The following is a 21,182-nucleotide window of genomic DNA, read 5'->3' on the forward strand; positions in this document are numbered from 1 at the left end:
TCTCCTACCTATTTAATTACTACAAATTTCATCCTTTGCACCCTGCTAAATCCTGTGGGGCTAGATTCTCCCACCCTACTCTTGTTGTGTCGTGAGGACATTCCCCTCAAATAATCCTACTGGAGTAAAGTACTACTTGCCATGTATGAAAGTGGCAGAATCTTACCCATGTTAAACATTTATCCTAACTGTAGTGTAACAATTTCAGTTTTCATCCATATTTTATCCAGTAATTATTTATAGATTGAGAATTATTAGAAAGTACTCCAAGAGACCCCTCAAGTCTGCCACTATTTGCTTTATTTCATCCAAGCTGCTTTTTGAAGAAAAGGGTGTTAATATCCAATATCACGGATCTTTCCTTCACATTTTGATGTATTGGGTCATGCCACGAAGTCTCCTGTTGACTGTAGTATTTTTTACATCTAAGTAAGTCACTTCTTATTGCAAAACATGAAGCTATTTTATCTGGTTATGTGAAGTTTTAGATTTTTGGGAGAAATTTTAAAAAAGTAGAAAAATAAAAATAAAATACTGAATACACTTGCAAACACACATTGAAGTCATTGGAACTACTCCATGATCTGGATCTCTAATAGTTACAGATCTGGAATAAGCACTATTAAGGGGCAAATTCTATTCTTTTGTACTTAAGCGTAAATTCTCTGATTTAAGAATGTAGTTGCTATGAAGGAAAGATATGTAAGTTGTTAATGACTTTCTCTGTTGTGGTATTAAAATATAATGTTATTGTGTTACAGTGTAACCTATAGAGCTTAGCCAAAATCAGGTTTCATTGTCCTAGGCATTCTATAAACATATAGTCCCTGCCGCAAAGAGCTTACAGTCTAAATAGAAAACAGGAAAAAAAAAGTAAAGGGGAAACAGGGGTAAATTGACTTGGCCACACAACAAGTCAATGGTAAAGATAGATATACTACCCATGTCCCCTGAGTTCCAGTCCAGTGCACTATCACTGGTCATGCAATGTCACCAAAATGTAACCTGCTTAAATTCTTACAGAATTCACAAAGTGTTTTGGACTACCCAAATCTGCATTTTTTGTGTGAAAAAGTTTCATATAAAAAAATCATCCAGCTGGGAGGGAAGGGATGCAGGGGGGATGATGCATCATCTTTCCCACAAAATGTCAGTGTTGGAAAACACTTCTTCCACCTCCACATTGTGGAACCCTATCTGAGACAGGTGCAAAGACCATGCTAAAGTGACTTGTGAGGAAGCCATTATTACACCTTCAATACATAAATTATGGAGCAGAACTAGTTAGTAAAATAGTTTTAAAAAAATTGAAGCAGCCTGATGAAACAGACTGGGCTTTTCAGGATAACATCTTCAATGTTTCATTGAGTATAAATCCTTTTAAACTGTATCTCAAAAAAGGTGTTTGAAATCCTTTCAGATATCCTTACTCGACTCCTCCACATTTTTCCTAGGCTATCATTTTAACTTTTATTACATGCCATGGATATTTAAATTAATCATGATATAGGCAGAAATACAAAACATAATCCCCGTATAAGAGTTTATAACAATTTAAAATACTGTTATGTCTGGACTATATCACAGCTAATTACGAAGTGAGGAATGGGATAACTGAAACTGGCCCACAACTGGTCCTTTGTTTTTCAATACCGTATACTTCAGTCTTCATATTCCAATGTCCTGATCTGCTACTGCCTTGAAAACACAATCTTATTCCCAGTCAAACTTCTCATCCTATCTACATCCTTCACCTCCTCTTCACATGAGCTTCGTTGCTCCTATATAAGCCAAGCCAAACCTCCCACTCTTCACATTGAATAAATCATTTTCTTTTTTCTCTGATACTTATTTTTAAAGCTCTTGTCCCATTCCCTCTCACCTCTCACGGCTCCCTACATTTTTTCTTCTTTCCTCCCCTTGCTTTCCTTTCACTTAGCGTCACTACAGTGCCAGTAGCTTCTTTCTGACATGAATAATGGTAATTAAATGCTGGTTCCAGAATTGTAAGCTCTTTGGGGCAGGGACCACCTTTTTGTTCTGTTTGTACTGCACGTAGCACAGTGGGGTCTGGTCTGTGACTGGAGCTTCTAGTTGTCACTGGAATAGAATTAATAAATAAATAATTCCCGATCAGTGATGCAAGTCTAAAATTTAAAAAAAGAGATGGCTACTACTGCGTCAAAGAGAGGTGGCATGGAGAATGATTGGGGGGATGGAGGAAAGGTGGGAGGGAGTAGGAAATATTGGAGTAAATAATGTAGTACATATAGTTTCAGAGGAAAGTAAGAAGTCACTTACTGTGCAATGGAGGGCTAAGCATTCCTCAATAAGAGGAGGAAGCAGATGCATTGAGAACAAGACAGGAAGGGAAGAAAATAGAAGAGAGAGGTGTGTGCTCATTTTCTGTTCACTTGACAGATTTAAGTCTTCAATTTTAACTGGAAAACATTTTTATTGTAAATTTTAGTCCTTAATTCTAGTCCTTTGGGTTGAACTTTATGTCTAAATTGCTCAAGGTATACACTGAAGAATAAGAACATCCCTTTGGCCCTTTGAGAAGTTTGTCTCCTTTTTGAAAAAAACAAATGAGAGAATGTCAGGAGTCTACCCTCACTTGAAACTGGGCGGTTTCAAAGTGAGGACCCGCATGTCTTCCCCCACCCCAAAATCCTAGGGTAGGTCTCCCCTTCGGCTGCCACCACCCGGTCAATTCCGTGGGCCGGGACACCCCTGTTTCCCCCCTTGGGAACACAGATCAATTCACAGAGGAGGAACCTCCCCCCTCCTCCCTCTCTCCAGCCTGCTCTGGAGACAGAGGTGCCTGGATTCAAACGCCTTGAATCTCACACACACAGGGAAGCAGCCCACTTCCCCCTCCCCTTCCCCTGAATTTCCCCAAGGGAAGGAATTAACCAAGTCCAAAGAAAAGAAAAGAATTTATTAAGAGAACAAAAGAAAATATAGAATTTCTATGAGCCCAAGCTGGACACTCATAGGGTATAACCTTATCAATCTCTGGAGAGAATCCCCTCTCCCCCTTTTCTCAGTAAAAGCAATATCAGCAAACAGGAATAAAGCATTTCCTTTAGCAAACACACAATTGCAAATATAGAAATCAAACCATAAGACTAATTTGCCTTTCTAATTAATACTCACTATTAATTAGTAGAAACTACTCCAGGAGAACTGGGAGACATGACTGTCCTCTGTTAGATTCAAGAACAGTTCTCACCCAAACAAAGGCTTCCCTCCACAGAGATTTGAAAAAATCTTATCTCTGATTGGTCCTCTGGTCAGGTGGTCACCAGGTACTACATGTTAACCCTTTACAGGTAAAACAGACCTTAACCCTTAACTATCTGTTTATGACACGCCCCCCAAATCGCCAACAGTGGGAACTACTGGTGGTGATTTCCTCCTAGCACTGTAACATAAACAGATAAACAAAACACATGCACTATTACATATACTACTAAGTATGTAAACAACAAGATATTTGACACTGAAGAACACTTTGTATGCATTTGAGCGGACATACTTGGCATTGTCCTTGCCCATCCCCTCCCAGTGGAAGGAAGGTTTTTAACCTGTTTTTGCTTTGTTGACCCCAGAATGGCCACTGGGATGTCAGGGCCCAAGCTTAAGAGCTTGTGCCAGTACTTAGTTGGAACTACCAACTGTCTTTGAGGATGCTGGCCTTCCTGGTGTCCACCAGAAAGAATGTCCTTATATAAAAGTCCTTGTTTTACAACAAACTGGAATTGGGTAGAAGAGCTGAGAGGCGGTGGGTTGCTGCGTGCCGCCGCCCAAGCTTTGTTAAGGCTGTCATCGGCTTCCTGCTCAGTCTGGAACTGTTCCCTTGAGGCGGGAGACACCAGTTCCTCTGGGAGCGATGTAGGTGATGAGGTTGTTTTTATTGACTGTGGACCGCTTTCCGCTGGTGCACAAGGTGATATTTCAGGCTCTGGCTGAGCCTCTTGGGTAGAGTTGTCTGCTGCTTCTGCCAGTTTAGGCCCGTTGGCGCCCCCTGGCGGTGGAGTTGCAAGCGCTGGCGTCAGTGCTGGCGCTGGTTCTGCCGCTGGTTGCTTTTCCAGTTCCGGTCCTGGGACTGGATGTACTATGGCTGCTGTAGTTGTTGGCATGGGATCCGGTTCCACCACCTCTGTCTGGGTCTCTGGTAACACAGACAGGGTCCTGGTGGATGGCTCAGGAACAGGGATGGGAGTGCCTGCTTGTTTGGTCTGGCCGCGGGTGACCACTCCCCCCCTCTTGGCCAGCTGCACATGGTTGGCCAAGTCTTCCCCCAGTAGCATGGGGATGGAATAATTGTAATAGACAGCAAAAGTCCTTTTTCCTGACCAGTCCTTGTACTGGTCTTTAGGGATGCTGTACCCATGGCAGGTCCTTTTAACCTTTTTGAAGAAGGCCTCAGTGTCCTCACCTGCCATGTAGGTGGGAAATTTCTTGGGATGGGGAACAGTGCCTTCTGGTGTTGGCCACACCCCTCTGCAGTCAGTGAATTTTATGTGTGGCTTGCTGGTGTTGCTTTTTGGTGCTGGTCACACCCCTCTGCAGTCAGTGAATTTTATGTGTGGCTTGCTGGTGTTGCTTTTTGGTGCTGGCCACACCCCTTTGCAGTCAGGGAATTGGTTTCCCCAATTCCTAACCCTCTCTATTCCCGAGAGACTGAATAGAAAAGAAACAAAACCTTTTTGATTTGCAAATGTGTAGTTGCTGTGTGCTGATATACTGAGAAAACCAAAAAAAACTGGTTTGTCCTGTTTCTAGCACTTGCTAAGTACCTCACAGTGGGGTCCTTTCTAACAAGCCTCCTAGAAAAACTTGCACCTCTTTTCTAGCTGTTTTTAAGCAGACAGAAAGAAAAAAAAGGAGAAAAAAGAAAAGAAGAAGGAAAAAAATCCTTTTCTAACACAGCCTGTTAGAAACCTTATGCCTCAGCTAAACCCAGCTGAAAATCTGTTTCCAAAAAACAATCTTACTAATAAGCCCAGCGGACCGGCTGGTGCTACTTAGTACCTGCAGAAAAGTGTAGTAAATCCTCTCGGAGATTTGTATTGCCTGGCTCCAGAGGATTTGAAAAGACACAGGGAAAAAAAATCTGGCTGGAGGGTTTGTGTCTCCCCCCCCAAACCTGTTTTCCCTGTTGGATGGGAATGTACTTTGTCGAGCACTTCCCCCCACCTTAGGAATCCTGAGTGATACCTGATATCACAAAGGAAGGACACACCTCTAGGGAAGAGTTTTTCCTCAGCATGCCAGCAGAGAAAAAGACTCCTCCTAACTCTGAAAACTGCTTGAAACTTGCCTTTTCCTCAAGCTGCCTGTCCAAGCAACAAGAACGAAAATATGCTTCCAACAAAGCCTGCTGGAAAACTAAATTGCCTCCAGCCAACCTGGCTGAAACTGTAAGCTGCCTGTGCTCTGAGTTGCTGTACTCAGCAGCCCAGCTGAAAGGCTGCTGCTAACAATACCCCTGAGAAAAATCTGGTCTATTCCTTAGGGATTTGTGTTCTCCTGTCTTCTGATCCTTTCAAAAGACACAGGGAGAAAAAAAACCTGGCTGGAGGGTTTCTCTCTGCAACCCCCAAACCTGCTTTTCCTGTTGGATGGGAATGTACTTTGGCGAGCACTTCCCCCCCACCTCAGGAATCCTGAGTGGTACCTTGTATCACAATGGACGCCAGTACCTCTCCACCGGAGGCTTTGTAACAGAAAGCCCTGCAAAAAACTGAAAATACTTGTAACCCTGAAACTGCCTCAGAGTGCCTCTGGTAGAAAAGCCTTGCCTCTCTCTCTGGGTCCGAAACACCACTGCCACCATGTCAGGAGTCTACCCTCACTTGAAACTGGGCGGTTTCAAAGTGAGGACCCGCATGTCTTCCCCCACCCCAAAATCCTAGGGTAGGTCTCCCCTTCGGCTGCCACCACCCGGTCAATTCCGTGGGCCGGGACACCCCTGTTTCCCCCCTTGGGAACACAGATCAATTCACAGAGGAGGAACCTCCCCCCTCCTCCCTCTCTCCAGCCTGCTCTGGAGACAGAGGTGCCTGGATTCAAACGCCTTGAATCTCACACACACAGGGAAGCAGCCCACTTCCCCCTCCCCTTCCCCTGAATTTCCCCAAGGGAAGGAATTAACCAAGTCCAAAGAAAAGAAAAGAATTTATTAAGAGAACAAAAGAAAATATAGAATCTCTATGAGCCCAAGCTGGACACTCATAGGGTATAACCTTATCAATCTCTGGAGAGAATCCCCTCTCCCCCTTTTCTCAGTAAAAGCAATATCAGCAAACAGGAATAAAGCATTTCCTTTAGCAAACACACAATTGCAAATATAGAAATCAAACCATAAGACTAATTTGCCTTTCTAATTAATACTCACTATTAATTAGTAGAAACTACTCCAGGAGAACTGGGAGACATGACTGTCCTCTGTTAGATTCAAGAACAGTTCTCACCCAAACAAAGGCTTCCCTCCACAGAGATTTGAAAAAATCTTATCTCTGATTGGTCCTCTAGTCAGGTGGTCACCAGGTACTACATGTTAACCCTTTACAGGTAAAACAGACCTTAACCCTTAACTATCTGTTTATGACAGAGAATAACAAAAAATGTGGCAGGGTTTTTCAAAAGAGGGCTAGGAGAAGCCTCACAGGAAAGTCCATAGGAATTGGGATCTCTATTCCCTTAGACAATTTAGAAAATCCCTGCCTACATCAACATTAACAGCCTGATTATCCTCTCACACCAGTTTTACATCTGTTTAACTCCATTGACTTCACTGAAGGTAATCTAGATGACACTATTTCAAATAAAAACAGAATCAGGCCCTGAGAATTTCAACAAGTATGTATATAAAGATAAGACTTACATTTTTTGAGCATGGAAGGGAAATATTTCTTTAAGCAAAGTTATCAGTTCATAAATTCATCCAAGAAATGTTTCATTTCATCAGTTTTTCCCAAGCAAGGATTAACATTTCACTTGTGTTGGATAATTCTTCCCTGTACCTGAGATTCGATGCTGCCATAAAAAAGAAAAAGAAAAAACAGCTAGAATCAATGGCTTCCAGTATTATTTAATAAAGGCGCTTTCCCTGTTTTGCTTCCAGCACTGTAATGATAGTAAAACTGTTATTCTCTGCCCTAGAGGCTGTGCCTCCTCTTAACAAGTAGCATATTATTCAACATTTATCACAGCCATTTTGAGCTTAAACTTCTGCTCTAGTAGCATTTAATCTAATGAACCTCTTTGGAGCAGCTGAACAGGAAAAAAAACAACAATCTATGTCACCATCATGCACACAGCCCCTTACTCATGTGAGGGTTATGGGCACAGATGACGAGAGCTTTAATCCACAGTAATCCTTTGAGACTCATACCCAGCCCTGCATAACTACTCTACCCCAAGCTTCCTCCATTTATTCAGGCTATCATCTTGCTAAATCAACAATCCGTAGTGGATGCTTGTAAAAGTTGCAAGGAAGGAAACCAGAATCTCCTGGTTGCTGAGAGGAAATTAAAGAGAGAGAGAGAGCGCAAAACCTCATGCTCCATGAGCCACTCTTACATTATGGAGGAAAATGCTTTCCTAACCTAAAAAAAGATTGACCAAAGCTTTCCAGAATATCCTATATAAACTTATTTTAACATAAGAATATGATTAGGCAGGAAGGCATGACAGCAAGGATGCAGAAGAAAGGTGCCATCCTGGGATGAGAGAAAATAGAACTCCCTGTAGTGGTGCAAAGGCCATCCACAACCCAGCTGTAGCTTACTAGCCAGTCAGGGCAGAGGGAAGTAGAAGTAGGGGCACGACATTCCAAGATGCACCAGGAGCCTTAAAAAAAGGAGATGGGAGTAGAGGAAAAAATCAACCTCCTCCACTCAGGCTGTCACCACACCCAGTAATGCCGGATATGGGAAAGAAACTTCATACCCTGCTCAGCAAGATTCAAACCCCACTCTGACTAGTAAGGTAAGTATTATCAAAAGTCTGAGATTTACATCTGCTTGATAGCAGTCATATGTGGCCCTTTGAGCTTAAGCCATCCCACAAGCTGCCACAACTGCAAATTGCCACTCTGAGAGATAAACAGAACACTGCCAAAGAGGTCAACTTTGGCCCCCCTAGAGAGGTTAGAAGACAATTTGCTGTGTGTGGGAAAATGTGATGATAAGGGCTCAGTTTCTCAAAAATATCAATAAAAGAATTTGAGATCAATAAGCTTTCAGTTTCTGCCAAAGAATAATCTTTAGGGTTCACTATTCTTCCCATGACTGCTTCCCACAATACTTTAGTTTCCCTAATATTACTAATAGGAAGAAAAACAGATCCACTTTTCACCTGTTATACCATAGGAGTCGGAAAATCTCTGAGTGCTAATTTCCAAAAGGATATTTTTACATTTTGCAATGTCCTACAAAACAAAATCCCTGTACATTTCATTTTATGACCTGCTGCTGGGTTCCATCTATCCATTGTGCAAAATGTCAATAGTAACAGTAAAGAAGTTATCATCAGATAATCTTTTACTGCACAATAACCTTGAATCAGACCCTGAAACATTACTCACTCTAACTTCATCAGGATTATTAACAATTCTGTAGACACCATAGAATCACCAGAAATCATGGCCCTGGAAGACAGTGAAGAAAAATCAAGAAGAACACATTAATTTTCTCTTCTGGTACCTGTTTGCTAATACTGCTTGAAGATTTGAGAAGGAGTGAGTGGGTGGGAATGATAGAGATACTCCTGGATCTGCCACCAAATTTAAAAGAGACCCCCTTCCCTGCAGCTCTCTTATTCTGGAACCTGGAGAAGAATATCTTTCTGTGATGACTGAGGCAGCGGGTACTGTAGTGCTCTGCATGTAACAGCCATAGAAAAATATTTCTTGTTAACAGTGACTCTTCCCAGACTCTCTTCTCTTGGATAAATAACAGCTAGCTTTGATACAGCACTTTTTCATCAGTAGTTCTCAAAGCATTTTACATAAGAGGTCAGTATCATTAGCTTCATTTTACAGGTGGAGAAACGGAAGCACAGAGAACTGAAGTGACTTGCTCCAGGTCACCTGCAGGCCAGTGGCAGAGCTGGAAATAGATTCCCAATGCACCACTATCATATTTTCCATTTCCGGAATGCGTGATTATATTGATTTCCAATTCTTGCACTGGTGATTTCCAATTCTTGCACTGGTGTTGTCACCACACTGAACAAATCCTCCTTTCTCTCCCCAAATTTGTCATTTGTTTAGGGCATTTCTGTGTAGTCCATCAGCACTTGATTGTGATACCCATGCCAGTTTGACCAACAATTTAGAGCTTGAATGGATTTCTGAGTTATTGTCCAAAGGCCTTTTGTCATTTGGTCTCAACTCAGGCTTCTCAGATGGGTTTTTGGAACATCTGTTTCCAAAATAACTGGTGTGGTTATGCGAAAAAGGACTGAGGACTGCTCTTAAGAACATAAGAAAGGCCGTACCGGGTCAGACCAAAGGTCCATCTAGCCCAGTATCTGTTTACCGACAGTGGCCAATGCCAGGTGCCCCAGAGGGAGTGAATCTAACAGGCAATGATCAAGTGATCTCTCTCCTGCTATCCATCTCCATCCGCTGACGAACAGAGGCTAGGGACACCATTCTTACCCATTCTGGCTAATAGCCATTTATGGACTTAGCCACCATGAATTTATCCAGTCCCCTTTTAAACATTGTTATAGTCCTAGCCTTCACAACCTCCTCAGGTAAGGAGTTCCACAAGTTGACTGTGCGCTGCGTGAAGAAGAACTTCCTTTTATTTGTTTTAAACCTGCTGCCTATTAATTTCATTTGGTGACCCCTAGTTCTTGTATTATGGGAATAAGTAAATAACTTTTCCTTATCCACTTTCTCAACATCACTCATGATTTTATATACTTCTATCATGTCCCCCCTTAGTCTTCTCTTTTCCAAGCTGAAGAGTCCTAGCCTCTTTAATCTTTCCTCGTATGGGACCCTCTCTAAACCCCTAATCATTTTAGTTGCCCTTTTCTGAACCTTTTCTAGTGCTAGAATATCTTTTTTGAGGTGAGGAGACCACATCTGTACACAGTATTCGAGATGTGGGCGTACCATGGATTTATATAAGGGCAATAATATATTCTCAGTCTTATTCTCTATCCCCTTTTTAATGATTCCTAACATCCTGTTTGCTTTTTTGACCGCCTCTTCACACTGCGTGGACATCTTCAGAGAACTATCCACGATGACGCCAAGATCTTTTTCCTGACTCGTTGTAGCTAAATTAGCCCCCATCATGTTGTATGTATAGTTGGGGTTATTTTTTCCAATGTGCATTACTTTACATTTATCCACATTAAATTTCATTTGCCATTTTGTTACCCAATCACTTAGTTTTGTGAGATCTTTTTGAAGTTCTTCACAATCTGCTTTGGTCTTAACTATCTTGAGAAGTTTAGTATCATCTGCAAACTTGGCCACCTCACTGTTTACCCCTTTCTCTAGATCATTTATGAATAAATTGAATAGGATTGGTCCGAGGACTGACCCTTGGGGAACACCACTAGTTACCCCTCTCCATTCTGAGAATTTACCATTAATTCCTACCCTTTGTTCCCTGTCCTTTAACCAGTTCTCAATCCATGAAAGGATCTTCCCTTTTATCCCATGACAGCTTAATTTACGTAAGAGCCTTTGGTGAGGGACCTTGTCAAAGGCTTTCTGGAAATCCAAGTACACTATGTCCACCGGATCCCCCTTGTCCACATGTTTGTTGACCCCTTCAAAGAATTCTAATAGATTAGTAAGACATGATTTCCCTTTACAGAAACCATGTTGACTATTGCTCAATAGTTTATGTTTTTCTATGTGTCTGACAATTTTATTCTTTACTATTGTTTCAACTAATTTGCCCAGTACCGATGTTAGACTTACCGGTCTGTAATTGCCGGGATCACCCCTAGAGCCCTTTTTAAATATTGGCGTTACATTAGCTAACTTCCAGTCACTGGGTACCGAAGCCAATTTAAAGGACAGGTTACAAACCTTAGTTAATAGTTCCGCAACTTCACATTTGAGTTCTTTCAGAACTCTTGGGTGAATGCCATCTGGTCCCGGTGACTTGTTAATGTTGAGTTTATCAATTAATTCCAAAACCTCCTCTAGTGATACTTCAATCTGTGACAGTTCCTCAGATTTGTCACCTACAAAAGCCAGCTCAGGTTTGGGAATCTCCCTAACATCCTCAGCCGTGAAGACTGAAGCAAAGAATCCATTTAGTTTCTCTGCAATGACTTTATCGTCTTTAAGAGCTCCTTTTGTATTTTGATCATCAAGGGGCCCCACTGGTTGTTTAGCAGGCTTCCTGCTTCTGATGTACTTAAAAAACATTTTGTTATTACCTTTGGAGTTTTTGGCTAGCCGTTCTTCAAACTCCTCTTTGGCTTTTCTTATTACACTCTTGCACTTAAGTTGGCAGTGTTTGTGCTCCTTTCTATTTGCCTCACTAGGATTTGACTTCCACTTTTTAAAGGAAGTTTTTTTATCTCTCACTGCTTCTTTTACATGGTTGTTAAGCCACGGTGGCTCTTTTTTAGTTCTTTTACTGTTTTTCTTAATTTGGGGTATACATTGAAGTTGGGCCTCTATTATGGTGTCTTTAAAAAGGGCCCATGCAACTTGCAGGGATTTCACTTTAGTCACTGTACCTTTTAACTTTTGTCTAACTAACCCCCTCATTTTTGTATAGTTCCCCCTTTTGAAATTAAATGCCACAGTGTTGGGCAGTTGTGTTCTTCCCACCACAGGGATGAATGCTATTGTATTATGGTCACTATTTCCAAGCGGTCCTGCTATAGTTACCTCTTGGACCAGCTCCTGCGCTCCACTCAGGATTAAATCTAGAGTTGCCTCTCCCCTTGTGGGTTTTCCGTACCAGCTGCTCCATGAAGCAGTCATTTAAAGTATCGAGAAATTTTATCTCTGCATTTCGTCCTGAAGTGAAATGTTCCCAGTCAATATGGGGATAATTGAAATCCCTCACTATTATTGTGTTCTTAATTTTGATAGCCTCTCTAATTTCCCTTAGCATTTCATCATCACTATTACTGTCCTGGTCAGGTGGTCGATAATAGATCCCTAATGTTATATTTTTACTAGAGCATGAAATTTCTATCCATAGAGACTCTATGGAACATGTGGATTCGCTTACGATTTTTACTTCATTTGAATCTACACTTTCTTTCACATATAGTGCCACTCCTCCCCCTGCATGACCTGTTCTGTCCTTCCGATATATTTTGTACCCCGGAATGATTGTGTCCCATTGGTTGCTCTCAGTCCATCAGGTTTCTGTGATGCCTATTATATCTATATCCTCCTTTATCACAAGGCACTCTAGTTCACCCATCTTATTATTTAGACTTCTGGCATTTGTGTACAAGCACTTTAAAAATTTGTCCCTGGTTATTAGCCTGCCTTTTTCTGATGTGCCAGATTCTTTTTTATGTGACTGTTTATCATCTGATCCGGCCCTTACATTATACTTTTCAGTCCTCTGCTCCTGACTATAACCTGGAGATTCTCTATCATCAGACTCTCCCCTAAGAGAAGTCTGTGTCCGATCCACACGCTCCTCTGCAGCAGTCGGCTTTCCCCCATCTCCTAGTTTAAAAACTGCTCTACAACCTTTTTAATGTTTAGTGCCAGCAGTCTGGTTCCACTTTGGTTTAGGTGGAGCCCATCTCTCCTGTATAGGCTCCTCCCATCCCAGAAGTTTCCCCAGTTCCCAGTTCCCAGTTCCTAATGAACGTGAACCCCTCCTCTCTACACCATCGTCTCATCCACGCATTGAGACTCTGAAGCTCTGCCTGCCTACCTGGCCCTGCGCGTGGAACTGGGAGCATTTCTGAAAATGCCACCATAGAGGTCCTGGATTTCAGTCTCTTCCCTAGCAGCCTAAATTCAGTCTCTTCCCTAGCAGCCTAAATTTGGCTTCCAGGACATCTCTCCTACCCTTCCCTATGTCATTGGTACCTACATGTACCACAACCACCGGCTCCTCCCCAGCACTACACATAAGTCTATCTAGATGCCTCGAGAGATCCGCAACCTTCGCACCAGGCAGGCAAGTCACCATACGGTTCTCCCGGTCATCACAGACCCAGCTATCTATATTTCTAATAATCGAATCTCCCATTACTAACACCTGCCTTTTCCTAGAAACTGGAGTTCCCTCCCCCGGAGAGGCAACCTCAGTGCGAGAGGCAACCCCAGCACCATCTGGAAGGAGGGTCCCAACTACGGGAAGGTTTCCCTCTGCTCCCATTGACTGCTCTACTTCCCTGGGCCCTTCTTCCTCCTCAACAGCACAGGAGCTGTCTAAGCGGAGGTGGGACAATTCTACAGTGTCCCGGAAAGCCTCATCAACATACCTCTCTGCCTCTCTTAGCTCCTCCAGTTCCGCCACCCTGGCCTCCAAAGTCCGTACATGGTCTCTGAGGGCCAGGAGCTCCTTGCACCGACTGCACACATACGCCACCCGCCCACAGGGCAGGTAATCATACATGCTACACTCAGTGCAATAAACTGGATAGCCCCCACCCTGCTGCTGGGCTTCTGCCTGCATTGTCTCCTAGTTAATGTAAGGGTGGTTTAAAGAAAGAGGTTTTGAATGTAGCTCATCATGACAGTAAATCCTGGAAGGCCATTGTTGAAGAAATCAATACCTGTTCACACTCTTTTTTATCTTTCTGACCCCCAGCTAACATCTCAGTAATCCCCCAAATGCAGAGTATACCAGAGTATCTCAGGGTAAACAATAAAGACATACCAATTACACAACTAGGCCATGACTGTCATGCTATCCTTTTCTTGCTACCCAATCTCCAGGGATTATTTTAGGGAATCTACAATGAGCCCTAAAATATCTATTCTGATATGGGGACAAGAAAATATTTTGCTCAGTTTGTCATACCCCCACTGCTTTTAGTATATCTGCATTTATTGAATATTGAAAATCTCTCTAAACTCCTCTTAACTAACATGCCAATTACAAAATCTTATTCCAGATTTTCAGTAACTGTACCAAAACCTTTTTGACCATGATAAAGGTCCTTGGAGTTCTCTACACATACCAGATACCATGACTTGTCATTTGTAAAACTGCCCCTTCCAACTGAGCCAGAGGAACTTCAAAAAATTGGAATTAAATGGGATGCCCAAAAATATCTCACTGAGGTCTGCTTTGACAAAGAAATTTCTCATCAGAACCATGAGCAATAATTCCTTTATCTGTCTATTCTGAAAGATTTTTGATTTAAGAAGGGCAGAAATCCCCTTCTCCTCCTTCCCAAGGCTGTTTTTTCCTGCAAATATAGAACTGATAAAATCCCCCAGACTTAATGATAATATTAGCACTCTGTTCTTCCAGTGTCTGGGTGATTTCCACAAATAATTTTACTGGTGAGGGTTTAGTGGTTGGAAACGAATTTAAAATAATGTAACCCACCTGCCACACAACTCCAGTCTGACTTTGGAGGGTTTATATGCCTTCAAACTTTGTTGTAGTGACCTGCCTTTACATTGGATAATGCCTGGAAAATGTAGAGACAGTTTCTTTCTCTAGTGATTGCAAAGGGGGGCCCTTGAAAAGTTTTAAAATTTATGTTAAGTAAACCAACAACCTTACCACCATTTGGTTTTTCTTATGGTATTTTCTATGGTACTCACTGTAGCATCCAAGTTCCTGGCAAATACTAATCCATTTAGGTTCATAACACTGGTGATATAAGGAATAATTATCTCCATTTTGCAGATGAAGAAACTAAAACATAGAAAGAATAAGTAGCTTTATTTGCTCAATAAAGCCTGTGGTAGAGCCAGCAATAGAACAAAGTTCTCCTGATTCACAGTCTAGGGCCTTAGCCACAGAACCATCTATCCTCGCCAGCTGGATAATGAAATCCACTGGTAACAGGACATTCTGACCATTGAAATAGACTGGAAAAGTCTGCTGGCAGAAAAAAGGTGCACATTTTGAATCCCAAACTGGAACTTGCATGTGAGAAGTCCTTTCATGGTCATCTTGCCCGTGGATTTAGATTGTCTCCTTCCTTTAAATTAATCGATGTGGCAAAGAAGAGCAAACTTTGCTTGACACTTCTGGCTGCTTCCACAATCTATACAGTGCAGTCTGCTCTTACCACTCTAAGCCAGAAATCCATTTTAATTGCCATCTGGCAAAGAGCTGACATCTTTGTGACAGTGTGAGGTTCTCTCACTTACTGCTTTCTACTGCTAAAGAAGTTACCAGAGGACCAATGCCATCAGCCACTTTCCACGCAGTCCTCAACATCCAGCACTTTCTAGTCAGTCTCTTCTGCTTGAAATTATCATATATACTCATTCATAAGCCGAATTTCTTTAGTAAAAAAGTGAAGCACCAGAGAAGGGGGGTCAACTTATGAACAGGTATAGAGAGGGAGAGGTGGGACACAACCCCTCCCCCCAACAGAGGGAGCAAGAAGAGGCAGCAGAGCCAGAAGGGAAGAGGCAGGGCCAGAGTCTCTCCGCTTCTGGCCACGCTGCTCTCCCCCTAGCCTCCGAAGCAGCTGCAGCTTTGGAGCTGGCAGGCTGCAGCCTTGCCACTCGACTCTGCCCCCTAGAGTAGGCTGTGGCCATGCCGCCCGGGCGCCAGAGCACGCTGCAGCCGCGCCGCCTGGCCCAGCCCGCTGGAACATGCTGTGGCCGTGCCGCCCAGTCTGGCCCACCAGAGCAGGCTGCGTCCGCGCTGCCCAGCCTGCTGGAGCAGCTCCAGCCAGGCCACAGACATCCTCCACTGGCCCTCCCCAGCTAAGATGGGAAGAGGTGGGATGGGGAGAGTGTGGGGGGTCCCAGGCTAGGGGATGGGGTCATATTGGGGGTGGTCACAGGGGTTACCCCCTTGAACCCCAGCTTCTCCTCCCCCGCCAAATTTCCCCACCAGTTGCTGTCCCGGCCCATCAGGGTAAGCAGCTGGCACGCCGGGACACTTTGTTTACTTAGGTTTACCTCCGTGCCTGCGGACGCTCAAGGTAAACAAACTATCTCGGCCCACCAGTGGCTTATCCTCATGGCCTGAGAGCCAAAGTTTGCTGACCCCTGAATTATAGGGTTGGCTTATGAATGAGTCATAAAAATTTTCCATTTTTACTTATCCATCTTGAGGGGGTTGGCTTATAAACGAACCAGCTTATGATCGAGTATATACAGTATCTCGTAAAATGGAAAAATGTTAAAGACCTCTTCTAAACTAGGGGCATTTAAACAATCCACAGTAGTTTTCCATATTTCCTTGTAAAATACTTCAGCACATGCAATAGGCTGGGTAATAATTTCCTTCGTTTAGTCATCTCCTGACCTATGATTCCAGGTTCCACCGAAGCCAATGTAGGGAGGAGGGATTTAGGACCTGGGGAACCTTTTGGGAAAGGGGAAGCCTATACAGGAAGGATGGGCTCCATCTAAACCAGAATGAAACCAGATTGCTGGCATTTAAAATTTAAAAAGTTGTAGAGCAATTTTTAAACTAAGGTTTGGGGGAAAGCCAACAGGTGCGGAAGAGCATGTGGTTCGGACAGAGACATCCCTTAGGATAAAATCTATTAATGGAGATTCTCTATGTCCTAGTAAGGCAGAGAGGATGGAAGATGATAAAATGTGGCTAAGATCTGATGAGACACAGTCAAATGAAAAAGAGTCCCATTCAATTACATTACATAATGGCAGATAGCTAAAAAGTGACAATTTTTAAGTGCTTATATATGAATGCAAGAAGTCTAAATAATAAGATGGGTGAACTAGAGTGCCTCATATTAAATGAGAATATTGTTATAATAGGCATCACAGAAACTTGGTGGAATGAGGATAATCAATGAGGATCAGGCCCTTGGTGTGTCCCACCATTTCTTTTGCTGTGACACTTCATTGTCCATGGTCCTACTGGCCCATTCGGATTGGGGGAGTATTTGGTTCCAGCATCAGATAATTTGGCTAAGTTTATGGACCATTTCCACAGACCATTCATCCTCCACATGCACATCATAAAGAGTCTCAGAAACATAATCAGTAATCACTTCCTGTAAACCAGTGGTGGGCAGCCTGCAGCCTGCAGCCCATCAGGGTAATCAGCTGGCGGGTTGCCATACAGTTTGTTTACATTTGCACGGCCGCTCGCAGCTCCCTGTGGTCGCAGTTTGCCATTCCCAGCCAATGGGAACTTCAGGAAGTGGCGGCCTGGAGAACTGCGGCCACTGGGAGCTGCGAGTGGCTGCGCAAATGTAAACAAACTGTCTGGCTGCCCATCAGCAGATTACCCTGACAGGCCGCAGGGTGCTCACCACTGCTGTAAATTATTGTGCCTCACCACAAAAACACACACACAAAAAACATGATGAAAATCCCTTATATATATGACACACTTCTTGGTATGTTTCCCACACGCTGGAAAACTAAAACTGACCAATTGTTCATTGGTCTTACAGCCATTGTGCCATACCACAAATCCTCCCAAGAAGGGAATTCTCTGTGGTATTTGAAACTGACAGTTATTTGTAGTGTTCAACTGTGATAGGCTTACCTCCATTTTTTTCTTACTCCCAAAATGTCAGATCCAATTTTAATCCTTTTTTTGAGGCTGTCTCAGTGTTCATAAATATCATTGTGATTCCATCATTCTACAGTCATCATGGATGTGAGATGATTTTCTCCTCATGCAGACCACAAGAGGAATCATGACACATTTCACTTTAATAACTTAAGGCCGTGGTTTTCAAACTGCGGGTCGTGACCCAGTACTGGGTCATGGAATATCAGGCACTGGATTGCGGTGGCTCTGGTCAGCATTGCTGACCGGGCCATTAAAAGTCCTGTTGGCAGTGGTGCCCGGCTAAGGCAGGCTAGTCCCTACCTGTTCTGACATCGTGCTGAACCCCAGAAGTGGCCAGCAGCAGGTCTAGTTCCTAGGCGGGGGGGCCAAGGGGTTCCACGTGCTGCCCCCGCCCCGAGCACTAACTCAGCACTCTCATTGCCTGGGAGCTGGGGGGGACGGTGCCTGTGGGCGAGAGCCATGTGGAGCCACTTGTGTGCCTCTGCCTAGGAGCCGGATCTGCTGCCGGCCGCTTCCAGGCGCAGCATAGTCTGCGGTGCCAGGACAGACAGGAAGCCTGCCTTAGCACCTCCACTGTGCCGCTGACTGGGAGCTTCCTGAGGTAAGCCTGCACCCCCAACCATGTGCCCCAATCCCCTGCCCCAGCCCTTACCCCCCCCCAAACCCAGAGCCCCTTCCAGCCCAAACCCCTCATCCCTGGCCCCACCCCAGATCTTGCACCCCCAGCCCAGAGCCCTGACCTCCTCCCGCACCCCAACCCCTTGCCCCAGGCCTGGGTCCCCGCCAAACCGAGCCCCCTCCTGCACCCCAAACCCCTTATCCCCGGCCCCATCCCAAAGTCTGCACCCCCAGCCCAGAGCCCTGACCCCTTTCTGCACCCCAACCCTCTGCCCCAGCCCTGAGCCCCTCCCACATCCCAAACCCCTCTTCTCCAGCATCTGCATCAACAATTTTCTTCAACTGGGTCGCCAGAAAAAAAAAGTTTGAAAACCACTGCCTTAAGGGTTCTTTTTGATAACTTGGTAATAACCATATTCGTGGTAATAAGAACCTTACTGGTTTAAACAGAAAAAGCCCTCAGGGAATGATCAAAGTAGATGACTCGGAGGTGAGTTTTCAAGATGGGAGTGTACTAGTTACCTGGATAGCTTTGACCTAAGTTTACACAATTAGGCCTCAATCTTGCAAGCTCTTGCATATGTGATTTTATGCACATGTGCATAAAGTCCTGCACATGTATAAGGATTTATCGCATTGGGCCTTAAAAAGTATTGTATAGCAATTGAGTTAATTAAAATAAGTCTCAAAGTTGCATTGCTTGTCCCCAAACCCTGAGATTTGCGATTTCAAATCAACTTTGCTTATGTATGCCAACAATGATTGTTATACCATTTTTCAACATGATGGTGTTGGATCTTTTGGCTATATACATGTGTTGGCTTTTCTATTAACAGTTTCAATAAATACAGTATAACTATTTATTTTGTAATTAGCAGTTTTTTTGTCCATTTCCAGAGGCAACAGTTTTAAGCTATGATGGAAGTATGTTTATGAAGATACAGCTCCCTGTTGTGATGCATACAGAGGCAGAAGATGTGTCCTTACGGTTCAGGTCTCAGCGAGCTTATGGCATTTTAATGGCAACTACTTCTAGGGAATCTGCAGATACACTTCGTTTAGAGCTGGATGCAGGACGAGTTAAACTAACGGTCAACCTAGGTAACAAACCCTTCCCCCCCCTCCTCCAGAAATTAACGTCTTCAGCATTCTTATTCTTATTATTTTGCTTGCAAGCATTTATTGAACAGCCTGTTTGACATTAAAGTTAGATTATGTATATATATCATGCATATATATACACACACACACACACACACACGTCCATTTTTTAAAGTTACTGATTTTTATTCTTTTGGTTTTGCATTTTTTATTCTTTACACAGTCTAACATAATCCATCATAATATATTTTGTACTATTGTGTGTTCTAAAAAGAGAAGGCCAGTTCATCAGTGACATTTCTAGGTGAAATAATTTTAACCTGCTTGATTTCTGAGAATTGGTCTCTACCCACAGATTTTTCATAATTAGCAGCTACAGAAGTTGAGTGTACAGAGAGAAACTGTTCCAGCTATTATATGTAGGTCAGTGTAATTTTAGCTCCACCAATTAACATAACATATATATGCATAATCAAAAAAGTCTAATTTTTACACATGAAATATTGTACATTATGTCAACTGATGGGCATTATTGGTTTCTTCTTTTTAGCAGTCACATATGTAGTGAAATCCATCTTTTCTTTTATGAACAATTCTGTAGTGGTATTTTTGTGTCAAAAGATAACACAACCCTTCAATGCCCGAAGTCTGCGGCCCTCAGCAAACAGCCATGTGAACACAAAAAACACAAGCCCTTCTACAGAAAACAAATTAATAAAATGCTATCCTGGTTTGGCATATAAATGACAACATTTTAAGTTCCTATTTTCTGTAATAAGTGTCAAACTCCACATGCCTTTTTCATTTTGCCTTATGTTTTTTGTTGTTGTTGTTTTTGAGAGAGAGAGAAGAGAGTATGAAAGAGAATAAACACAGTAAATAAAAACTCATATAGGTTCTGTAAAGTGATTTATTTTACATTGTTGCTTTCAAGACTGATGAATAACTATCTAAATTAGCTGTTTATATGGTGATTTCATAGATATAATATTAAAGTGTATAGATAACCTGATGATGAGCTGACACCCATTATGTAGAAAAGTAAGTCACTGAATTACTATTCTGATATTTACGGGAGGTAGGGGTGAGAGGAGGGGAGAGGTTGAAAGAGAGAGAAGGGAATTAAAAGTTAAGACACCAAGTGGTCATCTTTGACTGTTCTCTTATAGTTCCCTCTTGTGACAGCCTAGGGTTACTGCAAGCTGATAAAATGTTTTGAATCACAAAATGGCATTGTGGGGCCTCCTTCAGGAAAGCTTTCTGTAGTAAGAGGTGTGTAGGTGCTGGTCCCTGGCTGTTTGCAACCACTTTTCTGATGCGGTTGACGACACATGACAAACTCAGCTATATGGAAACAAAATCTAGGTTTTATATTATTTATGCTCCTCAAAGGTGCTGAAGTTAAATTATTGTACGTACAAAACAGTGTTGCATATTTTTAAAATCTGGGGTCATAATCCAACAAAATGATTCTCCAGAGCAATCCAGTCTGTTTTCATATACGGTAGATATCTATATAGGTATAAAAGGAAAGTAAACAAAAAAACAATACCTGTGTTAGCTATAATATTTATTCCACACAAATAACAATTGCGAATTCTTAGGGGAGAACTAAGCTAAAAAGAGATGATATTCCTGAACACCTGGATTTTCCAAATACAATGTTCTTAAATATTAATATGAGACTTTAAATACAGTCATTGTTCTGCTGTGAATTGATTGTATACATTTATATAGAGTAAAATATATACTACAGTGTGAAAGACTATTTACAAACATAGGAAGTGC

At 42.7% G+C, this 21,182-nt stretch overlaps 1 protein-coding gene across 8 annotated transcripts in view; it reads left to right on the forward strand.

The window, feature by feature from the left end:
• The window catches only part of NRXN1 (neurexin 1), a 1,323,847-nt gene that overhangs the window by 606,683 nt on the left and 695,982 nt on the right, over nucleotides 1–21,182 (forward strand). For all 8 annotated transcript variants that reach the window (XM_045010133.1, XM_045010135.1, XM_045010134.1 and 5 more), the window contains one exon: nucleotides 19,191–19,394. In XM_045010133.1, coding sequence (XP_044866068.1) covers nucleotides 19,191–19,394 — 204 coding nt within the window. The remainder of the gene's footprint in view (nucleotides 1–19,190; nucleotides 19,395–21,182) is intronic.

This window comes from Mauremys mutica, chromosome 3 (genome assembly GCF_020497125.1).
Source record: "Mauremys mutica isolate MM-2020 ecotype Southern chromosome 3, ASM2049712v1, whole genome shotgun sequence".
Classification (NCBI taxonomy): Eukaryota; Metazoa; Chordata; order Testudines; family Geoemydidae; genus Mauremys; species Mauremys mutica.